The sequence below is a fragment of the Sparus aurata genome, unplaced genomic scaffold (genome assembly GCF_900880675.1).
Source record: "Sparus aurata unplaced genomic scaffold, fSpaAur1.1, whole genome shotgun sequence".
Lineage (NCBI taxonomy): Eukaryota > Metazoa > Chordata > Actinopteri > Spariformes > Sparidae > Sparus > Sparus aurata.
Window position 1 is genome coordinate 134,832 of NW_022045108.1, and position 12,001 is coordinate 146,832.

At 51.5% G+C, this 12,001-nt stretch overlaps 2 protein-coding genes across 2 annotated transcripts; one reads left to right on the top strand and one right to left on the bottom strand.

Moving 5' to 3' along the window:
* The first annotated feature begins 5,098 nt into the window (after window positions 1-5,098).
* On the top strand, window positions 5,099-6,835 carry LOC115577657 (saxitoxin and tetrodotoxin-binding protein 1-like). The gene is made up of 6 exons (XM_030410555.1): window positions 5,099-5,206; window positions 5,616-5,752; window positions 6,153-6,244; window positions 6,356-6,481; window positions 6,589-6,708; window positions 6,786-6,835. Exons 1-6 carry the CDS (start codon window positions 5,099-5,101, stop codon window positions 6,833-6,835), a joined length of 633 nt encoding a protein of 210 aa, XP_030266415.1.
* A 1,345-nt stretch (window positions 6,836-8,180) lies between these two features.
* Window positions 8,181-9,789, bottom strand: LOC115577661 (uncharacterized). Its single transcript, XM_030410557.1, has 6 exons — window positions 9,623-9,789; window positions 9,343-9,488; window positions 9,191-9,255; window positions 8,854-9,015; window positions 8,670-8,774; window positions 8,181-8,299 (listed from the first exon to the last, which is right to left on the bottom strand). The coding sequence occupies exons 1-6, from the start codon at window positions 9,740-9,742 to the stop codon at window positions 8,256-8,258; spliced, it is 642 nt and encodes a 213-aa protein (XP_030266417.1). The 5' UTR covers window positions 9,743-9,789; the 3' UTR covers window positions 8,181-8,255.
* Window positions 9,790-12,001: the final 2,212 nt, after the last annotated feature.

Consider the following 12,001-nt stretch of genomic DNA (forward strand, 5'->3'; position numbering starts at 1 on the left):
GGTCCACACTATCCTGGGGGTCCACATTATCCCAGGGGTCCACACTATCCTGGGGGTCCACATTATCCCGGGGGTCCACACTATCCCGGGGGTCCCCACTATCCCGGGGGTCCCCACTATCCTGGTTGTCCACATTATCCCGGGGGTCCACACTATCCCGGGGGTCCACACTATCCTGAGTGTCCACATTATCCCGGGGGTCCACACTATCCCGGGGGTCCACACTATCCTGAGTGTCCACATTATCCCGGGGGTCCACACTATCCTGGGGGTCCACATTATCCCGGGGGTCCACACTATCCTGGGGGTCCACACTATCCCGGGGGTCCACACTATCCTGAGTGTCCACATTATCCCGGGGGTCCACACTATCCTGGGGGTCCACATTATCCCAGGGGTCCACACTATCCCGGGGGTCCACATTATCCCGGGGGTCCACACTATCCCGGGGGTCCACACTATCCTGGGGGTCCACATTATCCCAGGGGTCCACACTATCCCGGGGGTCCACATTATCCCGGGGGTCCCCACTATCCCGGGGGTCCCCACTATCCTGGTTGTCCACATTATCCCGGGGGTCCACACTATCCCGGGGGTCCACACTATCCTGAGTGTCCACATTATCCCGGGGGTCCACACTATCCCGGGGGTCCACACTATCCTGAGTGTCCACATTATCCCGGGGGTCCACACTATCCTGGGGGTCCACATTATCCCAGGGGTCCACACTATCCCGGGGGTCCACATTATCCCGGGGGTCCACACTATCCCGGGGGTCCACACTATCCTGGGGGTCCACATTATCCCAGGGGTCCACACTATCCCGGGGGTCCACATTATCCTGGTTGTCCACATTATCCCGGGGGTCCACACTATCCCGGGGGTCCACACTATCCTGAGTGTCCACATTATCCCGGGGGTCCACACTATCCCGGGGGTCCACCCTATCCTGAGTGCCCACATTATCCCGGGGGTCCACACTATCCTGGGGGTCCACATTATCCCAGGGGTCCCCACTATCCCGGGGGTCCCCACTATCCTGGTTGTCCACATTATCCCGGGGGTCCACACTATCCCGGGGGTCCACACTATCCTGAGTGTCCACATTATCCCGGGGGTCCACACTATCCCGGGGGTCCACCCTATCCTGAGTGCCCACATTATCCCGGGGGTCCACACTATCCTGGGGGTCCACATTATCCCAGGGGTCCACACTATCCCGGGGGTCCACATTATCCCGGGGGTCCACACTATCCCGGGGGTCCACACTATCCTGGGGGTCCACATTATCCCAGGGGTCCACACTATCCCGGGGGTCCACATTATCCCGGGGGTCCACACTATCCCGGGGGTCCCCACTATCCCGGGGGTCCCCACTATCCTGGTTGTCCACATTATCCCGGGGGTCCACACTATCCCGGGGGTCCACACTATCCTGAGTGTCCACATTATCCCGGGGGTCCACACTATCCCGGGGGTCCACACTATCCTGAGTGTCCACATTATCCCGGGGGTCCACACTATCCTGGGGGTCCACATTATCCCAGGGGTCCACACTATCCCGGGGGTCCACATTATCCCGGGGGTCCACACTATCCCGGGGGTCCCCACTATCCCGGGGGTCACCACTATCCTGGGGGTCCACACTATCCCGGGGATCCACATTATCCCAGGGGTCCACACTATCCCGGGGGTCCACATTATCCTGGGGGTCCACACTATCCTGGGTGTCCACATTATCCCGGGGGTCCACACTATCCCGGGGGTCCACACTATCCTGAGTGTCCACATTATCCCGGGGGTCCACACTATCCTGGGGGTCCACACTATCCCGGGGGTCCACATTATCCCGGGGGTCCACACTATCCCGGGGGTCCACATTATCCTGGGGGTCCACACTATCCTGGGTGTCCACATTATCCCGGGGGTCCACACTATCCCGGGGGTCCACACTATCCTGAGTGTCCACATTATCCCGGGGGTCCACACTATCCTGGGGGTCCACACTATCCCGGGGGTCCACATTATCCCGGGGGTCCACACTATCCCGGGGGTCCACATTATCCTGGGGGTCCACACTATCCTGGGTGTCCACATTATCCCGGGGGTCCACACTATCCCGGGGGTCCACACTATCCTGAGTGTCCACATTATCCCGGGGGTCCACACTATCCTGGGGGTCCACACTATCCCGGGGGTCCACATTATCCCGGGGGTCCACACTATCCTGGGGGTCCACATTATCCCGGGGGTCCACACTATCCTGGGGGTCCACATTATCCCAGGGGTCCACACTATCCTGGGGGTCCACACTATCCCGGGGGTCCACACTATCATGGGGGTCCACATTATCCCAGGGGTCCACATTATCCCGGGGGTCCACACTATCCTGGGGGTCCACATTATCCCGGGGGTCCACACTATCCTGGGGGTCCACACTATCCCGGGGGTCCACACTATCCCGGGGGTCCACATTATCCCGGGGGTCCACACTATCCTGGGGGTCCACATTATCCCAGGGGTCCACACTATCCTGGGGGTCCACATTATCCCGGGGGTCCACACTATCCTGGGTGTCCACATTATCCCGGGGGTCACCACTATCCTGGGGGTCCACACTATCCCGGGGGTCCACATTATCCCAGGGGTCCACACTATCCCGGGGGTCCACATTATCCTGGGGGTCCACACTATCCTGGGTGTCCACATTATCCCGGGGGTCCACACTATCCCGGGGGTCCACACTATCCTGAGTGTCCACATTATCCCGGGGGTCCACACTATCCTGGGGGTCCACACTATCCTGGGGGTCCACATTATCCCGGGGGTCCACACTATCCTGGGTGTCCACATTATCCCGGGGGTCCACACTATCCCGGGGGTCCCCACTATCCCGGGGGTCCACACTATCCTGGGTGTCCACATTATCCCGGGGGTCACCACTATCCTGGGGGTCCACACTATCCCGGGGGTCCACATTATCCCAGGGGTCCACACTATCCTGGGGGTCCACATTATCCCGGGGGTCCACACTATCCCGGGGGTCCCCACTATCCCGGGGGTCCACACTATCCTGGGTGTCCACATTATCCCGGGGGTCACCACTATCCTGGGGGTCCACACTATCCCGGGGGTCCACATTATCCCAGGGGTCCACACTATCCCGGGGGTCCACATTATCCCGGGGGTCCACACTATCCTGGGTGTCCACATTATCCCGGGGGTCCACACTATCCCGGGGGTCCACATTATCCCGGGGGTCCACACTATCCCGGGGGTCCCCACTATCCCGGGGGTCCACACTATCCTGGGTGTCCACATTATCCCGGGGGTCACCACTATCCTGGGGGTCCACACTATCCCGGGGGTCCACATTATCCCAGGGGTCCACACTATCCTGGGGGTCCACATCATCCCGGGGGTCCACACTATCCTGGGTGTCCACATTATCCCGGGGGTCCACACTATCCCGGGGGTCCACACTATCCTGAGTGTCCACATTATCCCGGGGGTCCACACTATCCTGGGGGTCCACACTATCCCGGGGGTCCACATTATCCCGGGGGTCCACACTATCCTGGGGGTCCACATTATTCCGGGGGTCCACACTATCCTGGGGGTCCACATTATCCCAGGGGTCCACACTATCCTGGGGGTCCACACTATCCCGGGGGTCCACACTATCATGGGGGTCCACATTATCCCAGGGGTCCACATTATCCCGGGGGTCCACACTATCCTGGGGGTCCACATTATCCCAGGGGTCCACACTATCCTGGGGGTCCACATTATCCCGGGGGTCCACACTATCCTGGGTGTCCACATTATCCCGGGGGTCCACACTATCTCGGGGGTCCCCACTATCCCGGGGGTCCACACTATCCTGGGTGTCCACACTATCCTGGGGGTCCACATTATCCCGGGGGTCACCACTATCCTGGGGGTCCACACTATCCCGGGGGTCCACACTATCCCGGGCGTCCACACTATCCCGGGGGTCACCACTATCCTGGGGTTCCACACTATCCCGGGGGTCCACACTATCCCGGGCGTCCACACTATCCCGGGGGTCCCCACTATCCCGGGGGTCCCCACTATCCCGGGCGTCCACACTATCCTGGGGGTCCGCACTATCCCGGGGGTCCACACTATCCTGGGGTACCCCAGGAGAAGCAGAGTTTAGATGAGGGGCAATGGAGGGGAGTCGTCACCTTCAGGAATGTCCACTGCCGGGTCAGATAAGGTGCAGCTGGAGGCTCTCTCGGCACCGGAGAACAGTTGAGACGGATCCAGGCTCGGTCCGCAGGGTCCATGTGGACAACTGGGGTTAATACTGCCATAGGTGTCCAGCTCCTTGGTCACTGTACAGCTCTGAGGTGAGCTCTTCAGCCACAGTTACAGCCTGTTCATCAGGTAAAGGGAAGGCTTCCACCCATGTAGTGAAATAGACCCGTATCACCAGAACACGTCTGTTGTTGCGCTCTGTCTCATTCAGTGGCCCTATAATGTCCATGGTGATGCGCTCCATAGGGGTTTCCACTCGAGGGGGCTTGTGGTGTCTTGCTTGGCTCCAGTATGTGGATCCAGTGTACCTAACCCTGTTGTCAGAGTCCAACTCACACTGCACAGCCTGGTGACTACGTTTACTGGATGAAGGGAGGGGTCTGGCAGCTTACATGGACAGGACTGCTAGCAGGGTCTCCTGGAGAGGCTGTGCAACCGGCCTGGGTGATGGATGATCTCAAAGTTGTAATCATCAAGTCTCTAGAGCCACCTGGTGAGCTGTCCCTCAGGCTCCTTCATTCTTTGATCCACCGCAGGCTGCAAGGCCGATGAAGCGGCGGACCTCCTAGAAGGATGTCTGTGTTGGGCAGTCCTGCACCTTCTGGACTTTGCCTGGGTGGGTCGGTGGCCACACTACCCTCTGAGACGATGTGGCCCAGGTAGGCTACTTGGCGGCGATAGAGGAAACACTTTGCTGGTTTCAGTTTCAGGTTGGCCTGGCGAAGTTGTCTAAAGCCCGGGCCCAGCATCCCCGACACGTCCCCGCCTATCACGATGATGTCGTCCCAGTAGACTCGGCAGGTCGTCCCATTGAATGCCCGCCAAGACTCTGTCCATTAGTTGTTGGAATGTCGCCAGCGTCAGCGCGGTGCCAGAAGACTGTGACACTCTGAAGACCTTGTCCAGAGAACACCTGAGCCAGATGTCACGGGACGATCTGTATATACTGTATATATTATAGTAGTACATGTGTGCTGATATGTATTTAGAATATGTACATTTATTATTATTTATAAAGTTTTGCATTATTACTAAACAATTACTTAGTAATAACTAATTACTAAATAATAATGTTTTTCTTTTTGTGAGATATTGATTGATTGATTGATTGACAGATGTTTGATAACAGTTCTCAGTAAGCTGTCATTGAGCTTGGAGAACACAGGATGTTTGTAACGACATGTTGTTACGTTGTGACGTGTATTTGTGTGGAACATCATGACGCTGCAGCAGGTCCGGCTCAGAGTCCGGACGGGTTCCAGTCTGAAGCTCTTGATCTCAGAGGAAGCTTCAGGTGTGTCTGACTCTCACCTGTCCTCCTCCTCCTGCAGGTTCTTGGGGACTGGGTTCTGGTCTGGTCCATCTCTAATGAGAACAAAACGTCTCTGCTCACCAACCTGACCAGCTCCTTCGTGGAGCTGCAGCTCACCTCTGACAACAGCACCCTCCTGTTCAAGGAGTGGAACCAGTTAAAGTGAGTCAGTACAAATGATCCAACGCTGGTTCCATCAGAACTTCAGAGGAGCCCGACCCGTCTGTGTGTGTGTGTGTGTAGTAACTTCACATCATATATGTATTCATCAGTATGTTTTTTAACTCATCAGCTAACTGATGTCTGTGTCTGTGTTGTGTTGTTTGTGTCTGTGTTGTGTTGTGTTGTGTTGTGTGTGTCTGTGTTGTGCTGTTTGTGTCTGTGTTGTGTTGTGTTGTGTTGTGTTGTGTTGTGTGTGTCTGTGTTGTGTGTGTCTGTGTTGTGTTGTGTTGTGTTGTTTGTGTCTGTGTTGTGTTGTGTTGTGTTGTGTTGTGTTGTGTTGTGTGTGTCTGTGTTGTGTGTGTCTGTGTTGTGTGTCTGTGTTGTGTTGTGTTGTGTTCAGGGACACGTCCTGTTCCAAGTACTCCATGAACCTGACGATGCTGTCTGACGCCTCCCAGAAATTTGAACTGGCTACCAGCGGCTGCAGTGAGTAGAATGTTTTGGTGTCTTATTGTATTGCTATTGTCGTCGTCATTGTGGCGACGTGTGCTTGTGTGTGTGTGTGCGTGTTTGTGTGTGTGTGTGTGTGTGTGTCAGTATTTGAGGAGAACGGCGTTCAGACTCCGTATGAATTGACAGCCACCGTGGAGTTCTACGAGACCCACAAGGACTGTATGACCCTGTTCTACAAGGTCACCGGGGGCCAGTACCTGCTGCACTACAGTAAACACACACACACACACACATACACACACACACAAACACACACACACACACAAACACACACAGTTCAACATTACAAACATTCTTTGTCAAACATTGTGTGTCAGGGAGAGAGGGACGACGTCAGGATGCTGAGCAGCTTGTGGTCGTCCACGACGACCATAAGAAGGTTGCAGAGTGTCTGAAGTTCCCTTTTGAGAACCCGTTCATCTATGACGAAGCTGCAGGTCGGTGCCGCCGTCTGTCAAACAACTAATCAATGAATTAAAGACAATAAGACAGCTGTCCTCATGTCTCCTCACAGATCCTGTCCTAACATGCCGGCAGCGGCTGAATCCTAACAGTCCTGAGTGAAGACGGACAATCGTCAGTGTCTCAGACGTCACATGTGTCCTTCACTGATCAATAAAGACAAAGTGAGACAGCTGGATGTGTTTCTGTGTCTGAGTCCATCTGCTGGGAGTCTGAACATGTTCTGAGCTCAGTCCACATGTTTAATATGTTTATATAGATCTTTAACATCTTGCTGTTCAGGGCAGTCGAGGAGAGAACTGGAGGGAACATCAAAATGTACTGCAGCTGCTTTATTTCTTTACTGGGCCTGACTGGAAAATACATTTATTAACATGTCACCATCTGCATCATATTTGATACCCAAGTTTCTAAGACTTCTTATCTTATCAATACTTTCCTTAAACACCTGCTGTATATCACCTGATACATGTATTCTGCCCACTAGTGGAGAATCATTGCACTGCAGACAGTGGAAGCATTTTTTTTTTTGGCTTTTTCAAAATGGCCGCTGTCATTAAATCATTCTCACACTTTTGGCAGGAAAATCTTTGCTAATTTTCAAGAAGTTACGGTAAGAATAACATTTATATTGTTACTCATTTTTTCAAGTGAATATGTTCTGTATTGAATCAATGCATAATTACTTGATGATTCATTCTTTATATTACAGTTAAACCGTGTTAAAAATGTGTGTAGTAGATTTGATTCTGCAGGTATATAAGGTGCTTTATCCCTGAATGGGCATGTCACATTTTTGTAATGTAATCTACATCATTATACAAACTATCATACAAACTATTATACAAACTATTTTGCAAGCACCGCAGCAGCAGTCACCTCTCACCTGTCTGCTGTGAAGGTGTTAGGTGTGTCTTTACCTGAACAGGAACTGTTTCTGTGCCGACCACAAAGTGAAAGAAAAATGCTGTGAAAAGTTTTATGTATAAAAAAACAATGAGAGAAACTGCCTGAAATGTTCTATATTTTCAAAATGTTATGGGCATAATTTGTTTTGTATTTAAAATTAACATTATTGAGAGCAAAAAGTTGCCAAAAATGACCAATGTATCAAATGTGATACAACATATATATCATAGACAAAATGATGTGGCAACATTTGTGGGACAGATTTTGTTAAAAGGTTTAATAAACATGTCAGATCCACAAAACTGAATTTTCTGGTTATTTTTTGACGTGTCAGGCTTTAACATAAACTCATAATCAATACCTATTATTGGTATATGTGACTCAGTGCATTCTATCTATCTACATATATTCTAACTCTGTCGTCACAGTTAGCTGTTAGCTGTTAGCACTTCCTGTTTACAGTGTCGGGAGGCTGACAGTGATGTCAGAGTTGTGGTTCTGTTCTATGATGATGGGATTGAGAAACTCAGACTGAAGCTTCGGTGTCACATCGTTTTATTTGATGACAGAAATGAGAAACAGAGTGAACGTTGACACGTCAGCAGTTCTGCTCTCAGGTCAGCGTCACCGTGTGGCCCTCGCCCTCCTTACAGAGCTCTGCAGAGACAAACACAAAGAAACAGACATCAGATCAGTTCAGCTCTTCCTCCGGCTCCGGTGTTACAGACAGATGTGCAGGTGATCAGGTGTGCAGGTGATCAGGTGTGCAGGTGATCAGGTGTGCAGGTGATCAGGTGTGCAGGTGATCAGGTGTGCAGGTGTGCAGGTGATCAGGTGTGCAGGTGTGCAGGTGTGCAGGTGATCAGGTGTGCAGGTGTGCAGGTGATCAGGTGTGCAGGTGTGCAGGTGATCAGGTGTGCAGGTGTGCAGGTGATCAGGTGTGCAGGTGTGCAGGTGTGCAGGTGATCAGGTGTGCAGGTGTGCAGGTGTGCAGGTGATCAGGTGTGCAGGTGTGCAGGTGAAGCACCATGTTTGGGGTCGTAGCTGAAGTCTGGCTCTCTGTTGAAGCCGAGGCAGCTCGCCTGCTTCTTGAAATGTTCCACGTCTGCGTCCGTCAGCGTCGTCTTCTCAGCTGGAGACAAACAAAGATGGCTGTAACTCTGATGTAACGTGTCACATACAAACCGAGTCACTTCCTCTGGACCTCCTACCCATCAGGTACACAGCGTGAGTGCGGATCTCCTCGGGGAAGTCGGCGGTGAGGTTCACCAGGCGAAGGAACTTGTTGAGGTCCCTGGCGTGGCTGTGGACGTTGAAGAGCAGACAGCCGTCGCAGCTCGGCAGCAGCTGGAAGGTCGAGCTGATGTTTCCCACTGAGAACCAATCAGAAGTTCAGACAGAACAACAGAATCATGTGTTGGAGACAGACGCGGTTAATTAGTCGACACAATGACGTTACTTCACTTCACATCTGTTTGGCTCTGAGCTCGTCACATGAGCCGGGTCATCAGAACACACATGCAGTCACGCTCACATCAGCTGACTCACCTGACGATGACAGCGTGTTCCCCTCAATGGTGGTGTTGACCATCGAGCCAAAGCAGGAACCATTTCTGGGTGACAAACAAACAGAGGCAGAGTTCATTTCCTGTTTGACCTGGAGACTCTCAGAAGGAATCACTCAGGTGACGATGTCTCACATCCTGTTCTCCTGATGCACGCTCAGCTCGTGGTCTCCAGACGCCGACGGGCTGAGCCTCATCCAGGAGCTCTCCGTGAACTTCAGGATGTGGTTGTAGGCGTCGCTGTCGGTGAAGCCCATGATGAAGTTCACAGTCTTGTGAAGCTGCAGACAAACAGGAAGTCAGTCAGGAGACGAACCGAGAGAGTCACAAACGGTCCTGCTGCTGGATCGTCTGTGATGTGTCAGATAAAGTCACAGTGATGAGAGGTTCTGACCCGGACAGGAGTCAGTCTTACCGTGGAGCGCTCAGTCAGAGACAGAGGTGTGATCAGCGGTTTGCATTCCTCAGGTGTCAGAGCCGAGACGCTCAGAACCAGGCCGACGAACAGGAAGGGACTGCTGACCCACAGATTCATGATGCTGCAGCTGCAGACGGGTGGAGACGAACTGGACCGCCGAGCCGCTCCGCTTTTATCCAGGAGGCTCTCGTTCTGGAGTTTTCCAGTGTTGACACAGAGGAGAGTTTTGTCCTCTGTTGACTTCGTTTGGTCCAGAGTTGTGTAAGAACGGGTTGTCTCGGATCAAAGGAGGACAACTGGGTTTGTTTTCATCGTAGGAGTTCAGAGATAAGATAAACTTTATTGATCCAGTGGAGAGCTGACAGTCAGGACAACAACAGAAAGTTACAGATGAAAAACTACGACAACAATGATTACATGTTTGTGTTACTGCACAGTCTTCTTCTTCTTCTTCTTCTTCTTCTTCTTCTTCTTCTTCCTCTAAACAAACTAAATAATTAAACTCTCTTTGTGTTCATGACTCAATGAACTGAATAAACAAACTGACCTTAAAGGACGACACACTTTATACTGTTTAACTTTGCTTACATGTGGCGGACCCTGCCACCTCTCTAGCTTCAGTCAGTGAATTTAAATTCTCAGATGCACTTCTTGTCCAGAACCACACAGAGCTCCTCCAACAGAACTCCTGTGAACAGACGACCACATGAGGCGTAAACAAACCGGCGTCACCCGGAGGTCCGACAGCTGTGTTGAAGTCTATGGGAGACGTTGGAGACACAACATGTCGTCTGACTCCAGAACATCAGAACCCGGGTCAGAGACGTCGACATGTTGTTTGTCATCGATCTCAACCTGTCAATCACAACCAGTCACCCTGACGACAGCGACGAGCCTCCAGCTTCACTTCCTGTGTGCAGTGTGCGTTCATGAACAGCAGAGGGAGCCACAGTCCAAGTCCCAGAACCAGAACCAGCATCAATACGGGCCCAGAGAAGACCGGTTCTTCTTCTTCTCCTCCTTCTTCTTCTTCTTGAATGAATATATGTTCCGTCTGGGCAGCAGAGGGTTAATAACCTTCAGTCTGAAGGTTTAATATTAATGGATTAACGGAGAAGAAAATGTGTATTTATAATAATAATCTCTCTCCATGTGTAATTTTCTGTCCTCCTCTAAATCCTAATTAAAGCAATCAGCTGTGAAGGAGTTAAACCTTTAAACCCTGCAGTGGGATAATACAGCAGCATCACATCATCTTCTGCTGGAAGTTAAATAGAAATATAAATAATGTGAACTGTTGGTTTATTATTATTATCATCACGGAGGAGGAGACGCTCTGCCTTAATGGAAATATTACCGCCTGCTGCCTGCTGTGCTGACGAGGAATTAAACTGCATTTAACAGAGTTTAATTAAAAAGAGCTGAGCTGACGTTTCAGGACTGTAACACACACGTTCCACTGTATCTGTGGAAACTGATCTGAGAGCAGCTGGACGCCCACCAGCTGTTTCAGGTGGGTATATCATATATAATATATTAATGATAATTCATGTTGTATTGTTTGAAGCTGGCAACCAAGTGTCTGTGTTTTTAGGACAAAAATGGTTCAAGTTGAGATAATCAAACCCGTCCATCTCTGAGACAAACAGACTCCATGTTTCTACTCAAAGACAGAAAGAAGTTCATGTAGAACATTTACTGAATGAACAAGAAGGTCCAAATAATGCAGAATGAGTCAGAGACAGAGTTTCACAGAGTTTATAAAGTGTCTCCAACTCAACAACTCACTAAACTGACACATTTGTTAAGGGAGTCTGGTGCTGAGGCGACTCAGATCAGGTGAAACTGGAATTTCCTGACAGTTGAACAAAGAACAGATCAAACAAACTGTTCAAACATGACGACGCTGCCGAGAGTCAGTGCTGACTCCACTGTTCTCCTTGTGTGTGTTAGTGTGTGTGTGTGTTAGTGTGTGTGTGTGTGTGTTAGTGTGTGTGTGTTAGTGTGTGTGTGTGTGTGTTAGTGTGTGTTTGTGTGTGTGTGTTACCATATCTAACACCTGTGTAAATGCACGACGCCTGTGAAGCGATGAAGCCGCCTGAGGGTTGTGAGAAGACCTGAGCAGGTTTCTGATCAGGGGAGACAGAGAAGAAGAAGAAGAAGAAGAAGAAGAAGAAGAAGAAGAAGAAGAAGAAGAAGAAGAAGAAGAAGACACTATCGACTGTGAGCCCGCCGGGATGTTCTGAACTGGACTCTGAGGTCAGAACCTGCTGATGAGCCCGTCTTCACGTCTTCTGTTCCACTCAGAACATTTGTTCACCGTCACACGTTCTCCGTGAAGACGGATGATGTCACTGTAACAGGTGATGTGATGTC